General features: G+C 35.9%; 2 protein-coding genes across 2 annotated transcripts; one reads left to right on the top strand and one right to left on the bottom strand.

Moving 5' to 3' along the window:
- Positions 1-2,610: 2,610 nt before the first annotated feature.
- On the top strand, positions 2,611-14,373 carry LOC123552472 (uncharacterized). Its single transcript, XM_045342157.2, has 9 exons — positions 2,611-2,792; positions 3,571-3,688; positions 4,183-4,286; positions 6,739-6,880; positions 7,065-7,159; positions 10,281-10,386; positions 10,745-10,829; positions 11,244-11,445; positions 14,045-14,373. The coding sequence occupies exons 1-9, from the start codon at positions 2,652-2,654 to the stop codon at positions 14,171-14,173; spliced, it is 1,122 nt and encodes a 373-aa protein (XP_045198092.2). The 5' UTR covers positions 2,611-2,651; the 3' UTR covers positions 14,174-14,373.
- Positions 14,374-15,281: 908 nt separating this feature from the next.
- Positions 15,282-17,473, bottom strand: LOC123557949 (cytochrome P450 1A1-like). The gene has a single exon (XM_053525187.1). It carries the CDS (start codon positions 17,360-17,362, stop codon positions 15,860-15,862), a length of 1,503 nt encoding a protein of 500 aa, XP_053381162.1. The 5' UTR covers positions 17,363-17,473; the 3' UTR covers positions 15,282-15,859.
- Between the last annotated feature and the right edge of the window lie 3,635 nt (positions 17,474-21,108).

The raw sequence follows: 21,108 nt of genomic DNA, 5'->3' as shown, positions 1-21,108 counted from the left end.
ATAGCGACGTCATTACAATATGACATTGTGTACAAGGGAGGCAATCATATGGCTAAATACCTGAAGCAGTTATTTGCCCTTATATGACATTCAAAATATCAGCGCGGTCACATGACCTGACAGTCACTTTCGCTTGGTCACGTGTCAAAAAGACTGAAAATGTTTCTGATAGTCAAAATATTTTCGGGTAATGGGATTTTACCATTGTAGACAAAAGTGAGGTATAATAATCTGGCATGCTTTGTACAGGTTCCATAACTATGTAAAAAAAACAGAAAAAAAACTGTCCAACGGCTTATCTAGTGTCGGGTTGTTGCGAAATGTTCCTGATAAGAACGGCAGTATAGTTTACAATGTTGAATAGTCAATGGGTCATAACTCAGTGAAAAAAACAACATCCGATAGAAACATGACGATGACACGCGCATCTTCTAGAATATTGAAGCTTCCTATTAAGTTTCGATTCATTCCATCTAGTGGTTGCTACAAAAATGGTATTATAGTGTACTATAATGAATACTTAGAGAGGGCAATAATTCCGTATAATCATCCGACCGGAACATGAAGACAATGTGCACATGTCACCTTAGTAGTAAAGTTTTCTATGAAGTTTCGCTAAATTCCAAGCTATGGTTGCTCCGGACATGAAATGGTCATATATTGTACTAAATTGAATACTAAAAAAGCAATGATTCAGTGAAACGTCATCCAGCCGGAATATGAAGACAATATGCACATCTCCTCTTGAGGAGTAAAGCTGCGGGACGGACGGACGGACGGACGAAGCTGCGACTATATGCTTCCCCATCCGGGATCACAAAAATCTTCGACCGAAATCTCCACCTGCTGTGCAAAACTTCCCAAAGTGAAAGCATCAACCACAACGTAATGACAATTCAGCTATCAACGCATCAGCAAGAAAGGTGAACAATACACCTAGACAAAAAAATTACCTGAACAGCGGCGATATGGGGAAGGGGTCTTACTATCCTATTAACCACAGCAACCTGCAAACTGAACAAGCACCAATAAGTAGATATGGAGGGAGGATGGACGTTCGTTTAAAGCTCCTAACTTTTCCCCCTTAACCTTCGACGGAGAACAAATATTATGATCTCTTCCACTGAGAAGATTGATTAATGTATTTACAGTATTTGTTATGTTGAGCAAAATAATGCAGCGAAACTGTCGCCGACTAAACGCTGGTAGAGAAAATGTTATTTCTTAAAGCACTAGACTAAGTATTCCCGCTCAGAAAATAAAAATGAATTAAGGAGTAGGCAAACCCAGATGAGAATTGCAGATAACATGAAAGCTATGGAAGAGACGAAAATCAGAGATTATGACTACGTTTTGTAGTCTTCAGAGGAAAATTATGAAAAAAATGGAACAAGTTATAGAACATTTAGATAGAGAAACAAGAAATTGTATATATAATGCCAATATTTGATCTGCTAGAGGAACCGGATCAAAATGAAATGAAGCAATTATGGAAACTGTCTTAAATGTAGAATGTCCAGATACCAAGTGGGAATAAGATTTCATAAAAGTATGTATTCAGAATTGTTAATAAAAATGAAAAACAAGATAGAATGGTAATCATAGACCTTAGGTTCGATGATGATAAACAAAAAAAAGTTCGTGAGTTCGATCCTCGGATGAGGCGTATGGTTATTTTTGCAAACATTTTTATGTAATTTTTAAGCCTCTAAAATAGCACATCAAAAAAAAAGTTTTATCTGATGGCTATACCCTTACCTATGTTCGGAGTCCGTGGCAATAAAATGTCAAAATAAAAACAACTAGCTGTAGTTGATTGAACAAACATAGGGACATGAGCTAGCCTACTAGACTAAAATTATATATTATGCAAGTGATTTCAGGGTGATTCGCGCACCAAAATCCTAAAAGCTCTTATGTGAGAAACGTTCATGTAAGCGTTGGTTAACGTTTAAGGTAGTTCCGCACGTTCAGATTGAAATCTTTTTACAATGTAGAATTTGAGTAAACCCTGATTTTTCAAAATATTGGAATATGGTTAGAAAAATCAGCAGATAAAACTGTGGTTGTTTGCTTTATTTTTTGTTTTTTGTTCCTGGACTGATTCGAAAAATTTGAACTTCACGCAATTTTTCATACTGAAAGCAACTTCCATAACATTTTCGCTTGTAGGACTTTTTCGACAGTGTAGATTTTAATGAAACTTTTCACAGTCGTAAATAAATATATGGTTTAAATGTGGTTTAAATGAAATGTAGAGGTCCGTGTGTAACCTTTTCTGTTGAGATATTTGAGAATATGATTACAGTGTACCGCACACTTCAAGCTCATTTTAAGATATAATATTGAATTATTTAACGTGTCAGAGGTTTTAATATAATCTTTTAAAGGTAATTGCATTGCAGTTGTAATAAATGTACGCACGAGTTGCCATTAATTCTAAAATGATTTTCATTTCCGTACGCCGAATCCAGGCTTTATTCTACGTTTTCCGGATAAATAACGTTACGTCCTCACATTCGGTTTATCAAACGTACAGAACTACCTTAAATGCAACAGTGTTGTAATCATATCTGTAGCCGTGACGATAATCTATATAGATCAATGATACACACAATGATAGTACATTTAGTAATCAAGTGTTGAACAAAATGACTGACGGTAAAAGTTACCCAGGATTTACTGGCGAGCGATTCCCTGAAAAGTTCGATATTAGGGCTATGCCGGAGCAGCCAAACGATCTTAAACCAGGCCAGCTCCCAGAGGATGAAATCAGGAAGTTTTTCACTAAGGTACTTGATAGTAGTTAGTTCGCTTAATACTAATTGTTCCTTGTTCGAACGACATGGTAAGGTATTGAAATTATAAGGCATCCGCCGTTCGTCAAAAATTCCATTGATCTATCCGTGATTACTTTCATTTCAATCATAATAACCGAATGCTTTGTATTAACAAGTTATGAGCTGAAACCCTTGGACCATTGGGCGCTCTTACAAGTCATGTCTTCAAACAACTTTTCGATGGAGTTAAAACACATACATTAGCTTTAGATATCCTCAAATGTTACGAATTCAAAATTGTATAGAAGTAATTGGTCGTGATCCAATTGTGTCAGTGGTCGTGGTGCAGTTCTGTCAAATTTTCAAATTCTTTCGTTATGACAGAAAATCAAAGAAAACATTTTGATTCAAACTCAGCGTCATATTAGATCTGACGACGACTCACCTTAAGGTTTGTATTGATATATTAGATTTTGTTAATAATAAGTTATGAGCAACTCGATAAGAACAATGAACAAAAACAGGCTGACAGACGGGAAATAAAAAAGGATGTGAAAAAAGCCTTAGTGAAGGTTTGCAGAGCGAGAGAGAAGTCAATGTAAAATTAGCATTAAATCTAGAATACGCTGATATATTTATAACCAGAGCTAAGGCGGATTTCACCTTAACTCTCAACTGCTTTTTAATTAGAACAGCCTTGCTGTAAGTGGAGTTCCTCTCCAACTTCTGTGTATTTCAGTAAAATGCAAAACATTCAATATGGATGATATGTAATTATCTATTTTTTCAGGGATACGTTGTAGTGAATGATTTCTTTAAACCCTCTGAGCTGGAGCCGGTAAAGGATGCAATTAATCAGTATGTCGATGTTCTTGCAAACAAACTCTATGAAGCGGGCAAAATTAAAGGTATATTTTTTTGTAGTATACTGTTTCAAAAAAGGGTTTCTGGTTAACTTTACTGTGTTGTACCTACCTGCAGGTGTTTTAAAATTTCTTGTTGGCCCCAAATAATGATACTAATCGACGATATTGCATTTGACTGTCAATTTAGTGCAGATAAGTCAAACTTCGCCATTGCCATTGCTAGAAACTTCCATCTGGGAAATGTTACATGAAAGAAGTAGTAAATCATAAGGTCATTACCCTTATTCACTAAAGACTTATAACATGTAGTTTCAAAGATTTTAAGTTTGAACTTAGTTAGATTTCCGTAAGAGAGTTTTGTTCGAACACTGTTTTCATGATTTCTAGTACAAAATTCGAATTGTAAAAATTGACCTATACGTATTCAACCGATTTTATTTGTTAGACCACACGTCTTCATGTGTTCACAGGTTATAACGATGTTTTTGCGCACTTTTCGTTAATTGTATTATTACTACTACTTACTTCTGTTTTAGATCCATACAGCGATCATGGATATCTAGACAGACTTTGTAAACTGGAAGAAGAATTCCCTGGAGCAAACATTCTCTGTTTTAAGCAGATGGGAAGTGTCCCGCAAGTAAGCTGTTTTAACCTTTAGTCTGCATAATTTCTAAAATGGACTAGTCCATCATTCAATTTGGACAGTACCGTTAAGTGTTAAAAGGGGTGCTTACCAAAATGGTACTGACTGAATGGCGAATAGTGCAGATCATGATCAGACTGCACGAGTGTTTTGTTTATAAAAATTGCTGTGTGCAGCATATTACATGTAAGGTTATTATGATATGATGAGATATGAAACCTTGTACATGTATTTTGAGCACTGGTAACAGTAGGCTTTGAATATTGAGATTAAAACAGCTTGTCATAAAAATATTAGTTTTACACTAAAATAACTGCTAACATATCTCTCTTTTCTAACAGTAAATTTAACACATACACCTCTTAGACATGTAATTAGTTATGTGAAGCGTTACATGTACTGCTGGATAACATGATATTAGTTTCAGTTTTCAGATTCAAACTTGACCCATACTGGTTGGCGAGATAACGTCGCCGAAAAGATAACCTCGCCGTCTCATAACAAAATCGATTAAACTTTTTATCCTTTAAAACTGAGTTCACCGTCGGCCAGAAACATCCATTATCAACAATTACTGAACATCTTGTCAAAATCGGCAAGAATATAATGTATTTACAATTACTTGGAAAGTCGCTGTCAAATAGTCGGGGAATTCCGCTTCCGATGCGCATGCGCATGCTGCTGTATTGTGAAGTTACCCGCGGTGGGCAGCAGACATCTAACACAGAGGTGTAAGAAGGAAGCTCGGGTAAACCTAAAGTGATACCTATAAAATTGAACGAGTGATTTACTGTTGTTTTCCCATCTAAGACAGTTACCTGACCGAGTGTTACTAGTATGCCAGTTAGCTACACTGAACGTACTAGTAAATACATTGAACTAAAGGGTTCAGATATGCATAATACCGCTGTTGTCAACTTATTAAAGATTACGATTAATAATTTTTAATGTTTCTGATATTTTATGAGTAAAATATCTGTTGCCGATTTTATCTACTTCCGCGATGGAAAAGGTCAAATTTTAGATCTATCTATAGCCCATTACTACGTCATGTCCTTTTTTCTAAATATAATTTTGTGGTGTCACCAGAAAAGCGACGAGCTGAAGTTCGTTGTGCAGATTATAACATATTTACACAGATTAGTAAATTATAGCCAAACAACTGCGATTTAGTGCCGAGGTTATCTCGCCAACCAGTATGAGTTTCAGTATTAGAGTTAAATGAAGAACATTTTTTGTTTGAAAAATGCATGAGCAACAAAAACATTAAGATTTACAAACCTTTTGCTAAATTAAATATTGAATTTCGAACTTTTGCTATTACCGACTAACATTTCACTTTCCGTTATTGCCATCGCCTGCCCTCTTATATTGGTCATTCACAAAGTGTTAGATCATGATGGCGAAGCGCAAGATCACAATAACGAAACTGTGCTTTGAAATCGTGATCTCGCGTTTCGCCGTCGTGATCTAGTGCTTCGTGCACATCCATTAGCAAAGGGTAGGAGATAACCTTAACGGGATACCAGAAAGTAAGTGGTAAAAGATTCCTAACGTCAGCATTAAAATCAGATTTTGAACTTAACATACATACATTGGTATAATTCAATAAGGATTAACTGTGCATCACTCATTGCAGGTTTATTTGTATAACGATATTTCATGTATAGTTGTCCCACCGAGACCCAGTCGGTTTATATTAAGTATGGACTACCGATACCAAATGTGGTGAAACATATTTATCTAAAAGAATTTAACATAAAGTAAGTATCTAAAATTTAGAAGCACAATTCTTGGACCTGCATTTTCCAAATCTAATGGTAATTTAGAAACAAACATATACCCTATATCTATAAATACGATATCAACTGTTACATTGTCATCTATCCCAACTAGACGATAACAAGCAAAGTCGTATGGAATCTATACATAATAATTTATTTGTTGTTGCAATAGCATGCCCAAAGTTAGAGGGTTATTCACAAAAGCATTTTATGTTACAAAAATGTCACAAGAAGATTATCTCTGCCAGAAACTACGATAGAGTGTCACCAAAGTTTTACGTTTACATTTAAAGAAAAACAATGCACACGTTAGTAAAGTGTAGTGATCACTAGCCCTTCTTGCTCGTCTTCGTCCAAAGACTTTGACCGATCTGAACTTTTTACTTTGCTCAGTGCTTCTAAGGAGAACACTCTTATATTTTATTTCTAAAACTGATGTAATGTCAACACATTTAAACATGCCTTCAACCTCAGCTCAGGCACACACATTCACTCAAGGATTCAGTTTACCACACGAAGTACGAAACCTGGCTTAAAGAAACCCCGTGGATTTTTCATTTGGCATTTCAACAAAAACACAAAATACGGGGTCAATTCAATAGAAACTATTTATATAACTTACTAGGTGTAAGTATTGTAATGAGTGCTGCTCAAATACACAGGCATTGAAAGATTTATGGTCAAACGAGCGGCTGTTGAATGTTGTCGAACAATTAATTGGCCCTGACATCGCTGGAAATCCTGTCTGGAATCTCAGAACAAAAACTCCGAAAAATGAGGCTACAACAGTACCCTGGCATCAAGGTGAGTACTTTATAGATGTAATATGTAAAGTGTTAATCAGTCTCCATCTGATGGGTAAATATCAGAATTATTGATTAATGTGTCTGTGACGGAAACAAAAAATGCGCTTGTGTTTTTGTGATAATGAAATGTTTATCAGTCTAACATACAGCATCACCATGTAGTTGAAACGTTTTTGTTTTAGATTGCTCATACACGGATAATAGCTCATATAACGTGTTGATTCCTACAGCCTGGATTCCGTTCTTGGATACTGATGAAAATAATGGCTGCTTACAGGTATTTTTTAGGTTTACTTACCATGTCACATACTTTTGATTCCAGTTTTAAAGGCTCATTATTTCATTCTTTAATCAAAGCACTGTAGGTGCTGACAGGAAGGGTCTCACTGTGGACAAATGTATACACACCAGCCTATTAAGTACCATCGTTAAAGTCAGATACATTCAGAAACCTTCTTTGTTTTGTTAGTTTCATGCCAGATTTCAACAGATTTTCAGTAAAACAATTAGAGTGCGAGTCACAACTCGTGACAATTTTCTCATAAACAGGACAATGGCCAAGTGTACGTCATTTGAAAGCGTAACAGAGATGGTCTCTGCAGAGCTGAACGCAATTGAAGGAGATATCAATATTTAGTCCATGATGTCTCACTGTTGAATGTTGACAACATTGCAGAAATTATTATTTGGTTACATTCCTTAATGGGTTTAACTGTATAAGTTCATAATTATGTTATATCGAAAGTAGTGCTTTTCTGAACATTAAATTATATATAGTTTCAATTTGGAAAACTGCTTTATTTGTTTATGATATGGAATATTCAGCCTTGTGTAACTTTAACTTTTAGCCTGCTGGAGGCAAGTGATTCTGCCTTGACGACCCTTGCAGGCCGATCATGGTCTGCATTGTTAATTTTCAGTCAGTAAATTTTTAGTATAACCCTGGTTTTGCCGAAATTGAATGATGGGCCAGTCCTTTTTAAAGAAATTTTGCAGGATAAGAGTTAAAGTCCACTAGTTCAGCTGAAAAGGTCTAAGGTTGTGACAGGAAAGGCCGTACCGGCGACAGTAACCATCAAAACAAATCAACACCCTTTACAATATTTACAAATTTATTTACAAAGATGATTATTAACAATGAATAGATGATATGAAAAAAAAACTGATTATAAGAAAGAAAAAAAAAGAAAGTTCAGTATCTCTAGATACAAAAGTTCTTATAGTTCCATTCTAATCTGACGTGACAAAGGTCTTTAATTTAATTGTGAACTTTAAGTAGCACAAACAATATATGACAACATATCTTCTAGTCCCTTTAAACCGTGAATACGTTGATTCCGTATTGGCTCCCTATGGTGGTAGGTGATTGCATCCCTGAGCTGACTTCAGAGGATAACAAAAATCATCGTCTTTGCGGTTTACGGCACAACCATGGGACGAAAGCTCTGCGCTGGGAATATCACATCCAGGCGAGTGAAGACAAGTGAACCTCGGGCATTGTACTTCCGGGTTATGACATCACCAGGAAAATCGTCTGGCGGAAGAAGCTAAAATATATAACATATGGCAAGCACCATAGCAAAACAAATAAGACAGGGCATAAAACTGCTCCTTTAGGTACACCATACCTCCGTAGGCTCCCATAAATAATACGTGCTACTTATACAAATATATGTGCTACTAAGTTCAGACGTCACATGATTAAAATACATCACTAATTACTTCCATTATTACAAAAATTACTTACTTAAAAGACTAAAATTAAAGTATGAAAAAGATATGAAAAGTATATGATGAAACATTATAGATACGGACATGATAAACTGCAGCTATTATTTACAACTACAAATTAACAAAATTCAATGTAAATCAAACGTTATATGATAGTTGGCATCCATATAATATCTAATGCCATACACTAAAACGGACATTGTATGTGTATGCAATAGACTGGCACACAATTACAAATTACAATAATATATTACATACATGGTGCTAGACTTGCCATATAGATTTAGACATAACAATACAATGCAGTAATGGCGTTCCATAATTAACCAAATGTTTGACATAAGTTTTTGAAACAGTGCTTTACAATTATCATGTTACAAATTTCAGTATAAATCTAACATCTTATATAAACGAAACGTTTAGACTCCTCTTTCTAAATAATTTACAAAAGTCTGAAAAATTTAATAAATTATCCTGACATACCGAAACTAGCCAAAATCATGTGCCGAAAAGTAAATGTTACAGAATTCTGTAGAATGAACAAAAATTTACCAAATAAAAATCGTAATGCAAAAATCATACAAAAATCTAACAAATAGATTTCTTACCTCGATCGAGCATAAATTTCTAGCAAGAAAATAATTCAGACATAGATTCGTCTATAATGTCGGAAGGTGGTGTGCGCAAGGCATATCTATTCCAGTCTATTTAAAGGGTAATGTCCCGCCAAATACTAACTTTCATGGGATTCACGGCTAAGCCGTGAGCTATGACTATTGTCATTTTCACGGGATTCACGATATAGCCGGGAAATCTGACTACTTTGGCGCGAATTGAAATTGAGAATTTGAGGCCCATTATAGTGGTTTTGGGGATAAAATCACGAATTACTGAAGTTTATAAAATATCAACTTCCTTATTACTGAACAGAATTTAATGAACTTTACATGGAAATTTATGTTATGAAATACAGAAAAACATTAGAGGTATTTTATGCATGAAATCTGACATTTACCTCAATAACTCAAAAATTTACAAAAAGATGATGCAATACCTGCATTTACACTACAGATAAAATAAGGCCCGTATGTCAATTTGTGACAAAGGTAGGGTAGCTGTCACGCTAATATAAAAAATTCCCACCTATAAATTCATCGACCAGTCACAGTCATGGCCTTGTCAATAGGTTAATGATTCCGTACTGCTCGTTCTGCACGACCATAAACATAAGCCGGGGACCAATCAACTTTACGTCACAGAAGAGTTAGTAGAAATCCGCTCTTCTATAATAGTCTGCCAATATCTTAGGAAAATGTGACCTCTGATGGCATTTTTTGTTAATGCTCGTATATTAGTATAAAAATGGTCCTTAGAATCAAACATGAAATTTAAAAGGGGCTGTCGCCTTCTAGGGTTCCTTTTCGGATATATTGGCAGAATATAAGGAAGGTTTGATGAGTAGTTATTAGAGTTATCCTAGTCCATGAGATGAAAACGCACATTGAGTGACGCACTTATTCTACAGATCATGTGATGAGCAAAACAACCTTTTGCGAATTTAAAATTGTAGATGCCAAGGTTTTTCCAACTGGCCCGCCCGTGTAATCAATCATGAAAATTACTTAATTTCTATTTTATTCCCGGATGTGCGACAACTGTTGTTTCAGATTATAGAAAATGGGCACCAGCCTGGTTTGGTTGCAAGGCACCAGTGTTGTTGGGGAGGCACGTGGTACACAATGCTGGAAGAGGAGGAAATGGTGAATACTCTAGGTAACCCACTTGTACCACTCTAGTATAGAAAAATGTAATTCGTGTTAAAGTTTATTATTAATAAGTAATCAACCTGAACGATTTTCACGTACAATATAACATGTATCACAAGGTTTGATTGTTATACAGTATAATCTCTGTTAATGAAACATCAAAAGAGGAAGAAGCGTATCTTAATAGAAAGGACTTTTCTCTTTCTATGCATCTAGAGCAGCAACATTTGTACCAAAACACGTTTAGTCTTAGCAGCGGTGCCTGCTTTGTAGAGAAGTTTTATATTAACCCTTACCATGCTATATTTCTATAATGAGCTTGTCGATCTTTCAATTTGGACAGTACCATTAACTGTGTCTTTCAGGGATAGATGTCAAGAAGCAATTAAAAACTTTGCCAATAAAGTATGGCAGTATGGTGCTCTTTAACAATGTGATTCCTCATCGAAGGTTAGTAAGTATAATACATTGTTGAATAAACTGTCTATAAAATGATTTCGTGTTTGTTATATCATTTCAATATGACGCAAAGTACTTTGTGCTGTTGAGAATTGGCAACAAAAAATCAGTTAAGTCTGACAATATCTGACACACAAGTTCCGTTTATGTATTATGGCAGCGAAATGTGTCTGTTGTTATTTGTATAGGAAAGCAGAACTATGTCTTTCTGTCCCTTATGTACTATTTAAATTCTAAGTTTTCAGAGTTCAAAGCCTGTGAATATTTCATGAAGATAGCGGAACTTAATTTCGACTTGTTTTAAGAAAAAGTATTTAATTCATAACTAACACTGCCTATGTCATTCTTAGAATCTATTTATAGCATAATAAAGACTTGTCCTTTATACCGTTTGAACAATTTTAGTCTTGACAATCTGTCCGATCACGTACGTTGGAGTGTTGACTTAAGGTGGCAGCGTCCCTCGGATCCTGCATGTTTCTATGGCCTAAAAGATGCTGTTGTGATGAGGTCTTCCAAAGACCCTAATCTAAAAATAGACTGGGAAAGTTTTGATTCTATCAACAGACACGAGGCCCAGGACAAAATGTTGAAGGATGACTCAACGGTAAATACTCCGTCGTATAAGACTATTCTAACTTTAAATGTTTGTTTTTGATGTGTTGACTTTAATATACTGGTCCAGTGCCTAAATCCGGGCACTTTTGGTGGTTTTATGACGATAACTTTGCATTCCGAAACCGCACTTGCATCACATTTTAAATGTATAATTTTAGGTTCTTTATAAATCTCTATACAAAACAAGAAAATCGTATATTACTGATTTCATCATAGAAAAAGTCATCCGAAGTGGGCCAGTAAAAGCTGTCAAAATCGACCTTCAGAGTGCTTAAATATTCGGACACTATTTCGGTATGAAATGCAACGAATCAGTGTACCAAAATATAACAATGAACACGACTTTGTTTGAAACAAAGCAGTCAGATTCAGTACTGTAAATGTATGTAGACATCTCCGTTCGATTGAAGTTTTATTACCTGTTAATCACGTGATCATGTGGACTAGTTTCTGATTTAATGTGCAACTGCCAAATATAACAATAATATAATACGCAATAATGTTTACAACATTCTCACCACATGCAGATTCTGTTGCTGTCGTTATACTTTTTGACGAAACTATGCACTATAATGACGCCGCGCCGATTTTATCTTATGAATCGCTTCCCTTGTCTGCAAAATGCTGGCATTTTCTTCTCTATTGAATTAATTATTATATAACAGAAATCAGTTAAATTTCTTAAATAAATACTGAGGGTAGTACAGAATTGTAAATGATGTTCTTACGTCAGTTTTGATCAGCTAAGAAAAAGAGTGGTATGCAACAGGCAGAATTGTTTTCTCATTAAATAAGTACCTTGCCGCATCTCAAATAACTGGCGTGCGCTGTATGACGTCATCCCCCACGACACACAATTTTTACTTTTAGCGGTGCGGATATTTGAAGGTAATTTTCTCTGGAAATACTTACATTCACACACTGTTGTTGACAACTGGTCATCAAAGCGTTCGTCTGTGTCGATCATGTTCATTCCATTAAAAATCACGATCGTAAAGCGTTTTTAAAGGTGTCCGAATTCTTAAGCACCGTCCGGATTTAGGCACTGGACCAGTAACTTCAAATACAAATTATGTGCGAGAAGTGTTATGTTTATATTTGAACACATTACAAACATACAGATATTTATCCTACCACTATGCATTTATCAGGCCGATATCTGCCTGCCGTGTAAACTTGAGCTTTATGCAGTCAATGCAGGTTTATACCGTCAATGCAACTGACGGACTACTTTTTCAAGTATATGTGCTATAGGCAATGTAAACTGGGCTGTGTTCGAAGCTCAAACATTTCATCATTTTATGAGGACGGCCACGGTAATTTTTTTTTTTAAAAATTGGTACACTCTATCCTAATAAACCTCCGTACGGAATGGTACGGTGACGGTTTTTAAAGACTGTGTGAATCGTCCTTGACTTTGTTTATTTGGCGTTCACTCATTTTTAGTTAGAAATTTACACAAATAACCAGATTTAAGCAGTCGTTTATTGTAATTATTGGATCTAAACCATTCATGGTGGAAGGAATTTCATTATCTCATATTGTCTTGTACGAAACTGGAGTAAAGTTAAGACTGCGGGCATTTGAATTCATCTCAAGCGTGGTTTTCGGCTGTATTTTATCCGAGTCAAAACCGTTCTGCTTGTTTTATACGCGAATCCCCTGTTAGCCCCGATGATTTATAATACACAGAACTTCAGAAGACAAAGTATGAGGCATGACATAATGTTTTATTGTACATGTTGTAAGGAATCGTTTGTAACTGGATCATGCAGACAAGGGGGTTGAACTTGAAGGGCGTAGGAATTCACAAGTGAGTGAAATTCTGGATTATTTTTGTATAGAAAAAAAAACATTTTGAAATTAAATATATGTTATACACAGATTTTATTGACTGCAGGATAAATAGAATATTAAGTTACTGTCTTTCTTCAGTTTATTCACCTCGTCTCCGAAAGGTTTATCCCCCTCGGCAAGCCTCGGGTGGATAAACCTTTCTTCAACTCGGTGGATAAACTTAAGTTAAGAAAGACAGTAGCCTAATATTCTCTATATTCAAGCCCGGCCGCTTAGCTCAATAGAGAGAGGGAAGCTAGGTCTACGGATAGTGAGATATTGAGTTCAATCCCCGGGTGAGGCACATGTTCTTCGTGACGAGTTGATATGAAAGCATTCGTCCCCCACCGGGAAAGTTGGCAGTTACTTGTTGGGAACAGGTCTGTACTGATACAGAATCCAGGAACAAAAGTTAGGTTAACTGTCCGCTGTTACTGTTAAAAACGGCATTAACCAAAACGATAAACAAACACATAAATAAACAAATAAACAAACAAACTTATGTGTTTAAAAATATGCATTTCATTACAATTAACGAATGATTTCAGATCAGTTACAATAATAAATCTTTCTACAACGCACAGACTAAGAAAGCATGTTACATAAAGGAAGTACGCCCGGAAATTTCCGTTACATTACGTGATCTCCGCATACGATTTCGGCATTCTCCGGTATTCTCCGTATACAATTTCGGCACTCTCCGGTATTCTCCGTATACAATTTCGGCATTCTCCGGTATTTTTTTCTTTCAGGTACAATCCATACCTCAAGAAGACCCAGACTTTGATATCCGAATCCTTGGTCCTTGGATGAAGAAATGGGAATTAGTTCACACGAACAGACACACGGAGGAATTTGTAAGATCCGAAAAAGCTCAGTAGCAACGAATGCATTTCGAGTTGTACTAGACAATTATTACTTTCGACTGAAAGATGAAACCGATTTGGTCAAATTACATACAATGTATACACTGACAAAAAGTTATATTAACTCAATACAAGCCTCCTGTTGTTTTCTAATAATGGCTAAATTACTGGAGTCATTTGCATAAGCTTACATTTATTAAATGACTGTACCAGTGTTTGAACCTCTTTCCATATGATTCAACATAAAATCACCGGAAAATGTTTGTACGTGCCAAACTTGTGTTGATTCAGAAGTGAAAGAGCTCTTGGTGCACTTAATACTCGAATCCTTGGTCCCTGGATGAAGAAATGGGAACTAGTCAACATGAACAGAAAAAGTTTAATTTAACACTACCGGTACACGTATATATGGCCATCATCTGATAAAACCGATATATACACAATATACATTTGGTTTTATACAGTCATGTAAATAATGGTTTACACAGGGATCGGTTTGACGACATTATATCAAATAACCGAATGGCGTCCTTTTAAATACTTCTCTGATAATTGAAGTTCAGCAGAAACTTTACCACTACTATATTAAGCATGTTGAAATGAAAATAAATCATACCTTAAAGGTGCGCCACAAAATAACTGTATTCTTTTGTATTTCTATGATGGTAACTATACAAAATCCCAGATTGAGCTACTGTTATAACGACCCTTTTATTATATACCTCCACCTTTTTGTTTGGTGTTAACCTTTTATGTTTATAGATGTTAAAATGGACCTTTATTTATAGAACTGTGTCAGAGCATGCATATTTATGAAAGTAGTCCGGTAACATACAATACAAAAGGTACACTACGGATTTATCTATCTGTTCATATTTACTTGTGATATACAAGCCGTATCACAGAATATATATAGGTATATATAATAAAAAAGGATACAGTAATTTTGTGGCGCGTCTTTAAATTAATAAGATCTGAGCCGTCGCACCGGTTACAGCGGACGGTTTGTTTGATACTGAAACTGCTTTCCACCTGAACCAATTTGGTGTTGAGTACGTATTAAACGAGAGGGTCGTACTTGGATTCTTTCTACATACCGAAAATTTCAGACAGTAAAGACCCATTGCAGAAGAAATGACATGCTTTTCTTTGTAAATCAGGTGCTTTGTTTTAATTCAAAAGACAATAAATTTATATTCTCTGTATACAGTTATAACCTACAATACAGCTATATGCCCATTCTATTTTATTGCATTTTCACATATGTTCATTCTTGCTATTTTATTATGTGAATTTTTCTTCCATATAGTTTGAAGATATAGAAGCAAAGTTGTGCACATATCAAAATATCCACTTTTGAGGCAAAATATCAACCAAATGCACCAGTTACAGTTACTCTGCATGTGCTTCATTGATAAATTATCACATTTGAGATAATTAAACATCAATTGTAAATACAAAGAAGTTTCCCGTAACTATCAATTTTTCGATGCAAACTATGTATAATTACTGTCATGAAAACATTGCTCTATATTGTCGACTCATTGGCTGATCATTTATTTAGTAAAATAACGACTGATTTTTCTACATACCCAATTGCCACTGCAGAGGGTCAACAGTTTTCAACCAATATTTTATCAAACAGTTTTTTTTTTTTTCATTTCTGTACGCATTATATTGAACTATGAACACCTTACTAGTTTAGTATCTTCTATTTACATTAACCATAAACGGTTTCGGCGAAAGAACTAGACTTCGGACGGGCTCAAAGTCAACGTCGTGACCATCAGCTTTCTTAAAGGAACAACGCTGCATCAGTGTTGTTATCAGGATAAAAATGTTCATTTTCGCTATCACATCACCTACACACCGTCGTCTTCCGGCACTGAATGTCATAATATGTGAACATTTTTCTGCATCAAGCATACCATCTTCATCGAGAAGTCTTTCTGGTCGAAAATTTTCAGGATCTCCCCAAAAGGACTTCTCGTTTGCCACAGAGTGAAGATTTAAGAAGACAACTGTATCTTTGTCGATGTCATAACCACGCAATTCCGTATCATTAAGAGTATAATGCGGTATTGCGAAAGGAACTACGGTAGTTTTTCTCATCACTTCATATATGGTGGCGTTTAAGTATGGAAGAGTATCACGATCTTTCCACTTGACAATCTTGCTGCTACCTAAAACATCATCCACCTCTTTTTGAACACGTTCTTGCACATCTGGATAGGCAATCAAATACAGGATGATGAATAAAATGGTGCGGCTTGTGGTGTCAAAGCCAGCGCCTTGCAACGCTGCAACCTGGTACATTAGATGCAGACTTGAAACACTGTCAACGCTTTCGCAAGAAGGTAAATCCGCGGAGAGGTCACACAAAGCATCTAATACATCTCTCGTTTGTCCTTTCTGAAACGAGAGTCTGTGCTCTTCTATTTTAGCCTTTGTAATCCAATCCGTAGATAATACCGCTTCTTTGAACTGTTCCACCTTACCTTTCATAACATATTGTAACCATGGTATTACGTCAAATATATTACCCGAACCTACAAACTTGTTAAACGTAGCTGTTGTTTCTACAATCGAGTTCAAATGAGGTGCTATTTCGCTTTCCTTTCCTTTCCCGTATAACATTTGATATAAAACACTTACTACGGCAAGTTCGACATCTGAAACTACGGACACAGCATCGTCACTGGGATATCTTAAAAGCTTCTCTGTCAATTTTTCAGCTTCTTCTCTAAACAAATCCTCCGGACAATATTCACACTTACTCAAATAACTGCGTAAGGCTGTAGCTGTTCTTTTCCGTAGTTGTAGGTACTTTGGAGAGAAGTTAACGAAAGTGAGAGCCTCTATTCCTCCAAATGCTTCCCTTAAAACAACTTGTGTCACAAAATTAGGTCTTCCAGAAAACACATCATCCTTTCTTTCTGCTACATCTTTAATTGTGTCATACCCATTCACAACAATAGCGTTCCAACTCCCAAACCGTATTTTCACAACATCACCATACCGTTGCCACCATTGTAAATATTTTCGCTCTGGGTTATCGCCTAACAAATGTAAATGACCGAGAAGAGGGATTCCCCATGGTCCAGGTGGGTATCGCTTTTTACTGAATATCTTTGCCCGCATAGCTATCCAAAACATCGTAAGTAATGCAATAAGCAAGCTCACAAAATTTGTTATGTCCAGCATTTTCAATTTTTCATTCAGTGGTACGGCACAATTAAGATTAACTGTAATATGTTGATATATTAAGCTCTGATTAAAACCTAGTACGTATAAAACGGCTAGCTTGATAAAGCAAATAAACCTTGACATACTGCACTACTTAAATGACAACTTTAAACCATAAACGGTATCATTCAGGTTGAGCGAAAAATTGAATATGCCTATCGGAGAAGTGTATTATATTTTGATTTAATTTAAACGAAAGGAATATGTTGGTTTTATATCACTCGTCTTTCACATCTATCTTGAAGAAAGTTTGGTAGGAGATCAAGCAAGATGCATATCTGGGAAATTTTGAATTTAAGCCAATGTTTTTCGTTTGTTTATTTTTTGGGTTTTTTTAACAAGAAGACTCTTAAGATTTAACAGTACGTAAACAAATCAGACAGGAAGAATTGTGTTTTATATGAAAATTGAACTTCAAATAAACATCATTATTGTGCTACTGAAGAACCGTAATTTTATCAAAATATGCATCGGAACCCAGAAAGGGACTCCAGGAACGGGTAGTTCAAAGTTATTAACATGATACTATCGTCTTAGAAATGTAAAACGTGTAACTGTTAAATATTTTCAAAAACATCCGAGCCCTAAATTTGAAAAATAAGTAGACTTTCGTTCTCATTCGGTCTGCCATATGCAAATTTCGAGAGATTGTCATTTGCAACTAAATCTTAGGGAAGCCAATACATGTATTGTAAAGAAATTAGCAGAATGACTTTCAAGAAATAGACATCACTCATTCATAAAAGAGAAAATATATGACATTAAATGAAATTCTCGCCAAATGTTGGTATGCGAACATCTTTACCAAAAAGTCTACCAGCCCACCCAATAACAAGAAAATGTGTCATAGTTGCTTCCCTTGTATCGAGGCATTCTCGCCTAAATGAAATGTAATTTTTAAGAGCGTCCGTTTCGAGTACATGGGTTTGATCCTCGGCCATGTCATATCAAAGACGTGAAAAATGGTACAAGTAGCTCTCTTGCTCGGCGCTCTGCATTAAAAGGGAAGTGGCAGTGGTTTCAATCGGTAATGAGGTGTCGAGAGTGAATAATATACGCTCCATAGCAAAGCAGCAGCGACAACTGTATGTAGGGCTCCAAATGCCAAAGAAGCTTTTTTTCAATAGTCACAGAACCAACGATTCTGAAAGACTGCCAGAACTAGCATCAGTATATAGTTCCATATCAACAGCGGTTGAGTCTTGTTTTCATAGAACACAGATACACTATTCCATTTGTCTAGAAATAGGAGCCAAGTACGAAGGCCTTCTTGATATTCTTTACCCAAATGCACGTGTCGATGTAACTCTCTGACGGGCGTACAAATGTCAATGAGGTATGAAACAAAGCTTTTACCTGGGACGATTTCATGTGAAACAAAGTTAAAATGACCTAACAGTTGCAAGTTCTCTCTTTGTACAAGATTGTTTTCTTTAATAATCCATCTATGAATTGAATAATTCTTTTAATTTTTCCCCTCGGAAGTCTTGCTTCCTGTTTAATAAAGCAAGTATTACTCCTAAAGGTTTCGATTTTGAGAGATGTTATTTTAGTTTATTGAATATGAGCGTTAATAGTGCCATTGTACGGTAGCCATTAGAAGCGCAGTGTGAGCACTGGTACAAGTAGCTCTCTTGCTCGGCGCTCAGCATTTAAAGGGAAGTGGCAGTGGTTTCAATCGGTAATGAGGTGTCGAGAGTGATTAATATAAAATTATGCTCCATAGCAAAGCAGCAGCGACAACTGTATGTAGGGCTCCAAATGCCAAAGAAGCTTTTTTTTTCAATAGTATTTGACCAATAGTCACAGAACCAACGATTCTGAAAGACTGCTAGAACTAGCATCAGTATATAGTTCCATATCATCAGCGGTTGAGTCTTGTTTTCATAGAACACAGATACACTATTCCATTTGTCTAGAAATAGGAGCCAAGTACGAAGGCCTTCTTGACATTCTTTACCCAAATGCACGTGTCGATGTAACTCTCTGACGGACGTAGAAATGTCAATGAAGTAAGAAACAAAGCTTCCAAAATGACCTAACAATTGCGAGTTCTCTCTTTGTACAAGATTTTTGTCTTTAATAATCCGTCTATGAATTGAACAATTCTTTTATTTTTTTCCCCTCGGAAGACTTGCTTCCTGCATAACTTAATCAAGTTTTACTCCTAAAGGTTTCGATTTTGAGAGAGGAACTTTTAGTTTATTGAATATGAGCGTCAGTAGTGCTATTGTACGATAGCCATTAGAAGCACAGTGTGAGCCTTGGCGTGCTCGCGTACCAAACCCCCTCACCTCCGCCCCCACCGCCCCTACACACACCTGAAATAGCTCAGTATCCGTTTCAAACCAGTCGACAGAAATGCGAAGCTTCACAGTTTTGGCTGCTTTGCTAGAAAAAACATGGTGATAATCGTAGAATTTATCGACATAGAACTAGTGGATTCTTTCTATATCTGTTTCGTAGTCTTCAAGCTCTTGCTGACAATGCGGTCATTTTGATACCATAATTCGTCGTTACTTTTCAAATTCCATCGTTTAACTTTCTATTTAGACTGTTGTCGGTTTTTGATAGCCTAATTTTTTAGCATTTCCCGGTTCGAATTCAGGAATCAGATAGGAAACGAGACTTACATTCCTTCCATCAATTATTTGTCTTTTCAATGTATCGCTTACGAAGTCTATGTCCGACAGAAAATTCGAAGGGACGCCGTGAATGTTCTGCGCAGCTAAATGCCGGATGTTATTTAATTTGTTATTAGGTGTACTTTCATACATACCACTGTTTGTCTCATTGGTACTGGATTTGTGCAAATCGTTTAATGTTGGCAATTCGTCAACTTTTGCATGTTTACTTGAAGGGTCCAAATTTTAACCGTCTCGGTGTCAGCGTTTATTGTACTTTTTAAAGTTTGTAGACATTTAGAAAAAGGACTGCTGACAGAAACTGTAGTAGAAATGCCTGTTGGTGTTGTTGTTGTCGTCGTCGTTACCGCCCATGTATCGATTAATGACTGAATTGGTGAACGACTTCTTGATCTAGAGTTTGTAGCTGTAATGTCAAGTGATCTAGTGCTTTTGTCGCAGTTCTCCTTGTGTATAGCTTTTCGCATTGTGTTTGTGATTGAGTCCGGCAAGCTAATTCAAGTTTGTGCGCCAATAGCAAAACTCCCAGCGGTCAAAAAGAATAATAAACAATGCAAAGCAAGAGATACCCTGTATTACCAGTGGGAATATTGATAAAACAGCCAAAATATCCCTGGAATATATTAATTCTGCACTTTAAAGTGGAATTATGTGCATTTTTCAAGTAAAAATCAAGGTGAAAATAATGCCACTTTAAATACGATATTCAGCAGTTCGTAAAAGACAGCCATTTTCAAATTATCGTATGTTTTCCAGTAGAGGTCCTATTTTCATACTTCTATCAGCGTTATGAAAAGCTTCAGGGTGGCTTTCATATCAAACAACATATTGTCAGGCATTCCATGCCCTTTAGTACCTACAATATTAAAATTTCTTGTATTCTTCAATGTCAACGTTCGACTGTTTAAAACACAATCATTTTAATTTTGGAAAATGTTTTGGAAGAAGCACCGACATGCTTATTCTATAATTGTATGAATTTTTGTGTATAAGGTTTTGTAATGTAAGCATGTTTACTCGTTTTTAAGTACATAATCGTTACGTGATTCACAATAACAT

Source organism: Mercenaria mercenaria, chromosome 15 (genome assembly GCF_021730395.1).
Source record: "Mercenaria mercenaria strain notata chromosome 15, MADL_Memer_1, whole genome shotgun sequence".
Lineage (NCBI taxonomy): Eukaryota > Metazoa > Mollusca > Bivalvia > Venerida > Veneridae > Mercenaria > Mercenaria mercenaria.
This window is presented reverse-complemented; position numbering and strand designations above follow the sequence as displayed.

Coding starts and splice junctions, on each gene's coding strand:
- LOC123552472 (XM_045342157.2), top strand. CDS start 2,652: ATGACTGACGGTAAAAGTTACCCAGGATTTACTGGCGAGCGATTCCCT. Junction 3,689..4,182: donor TGAAGCGGGCAAAATTAAAG/GTATATTTTTTT, acceptor CTTCTGTTTTAG/ATCCATACAGCGATCATGGA. Junction 4,287..6,738: donor AGATGGGAAGTGTCCCGCAA/GTAAGCTGTTTT, acceptor TCAAATACACAG/GCATTGAAAGATTTATGGTC.
- LOC123557949 (XM_053525187.1), bottom strand. CDS start 17,362: ATGCTGGACATAACAAATTTTGTGAGCTTGCTTATTGCATTACTTACG.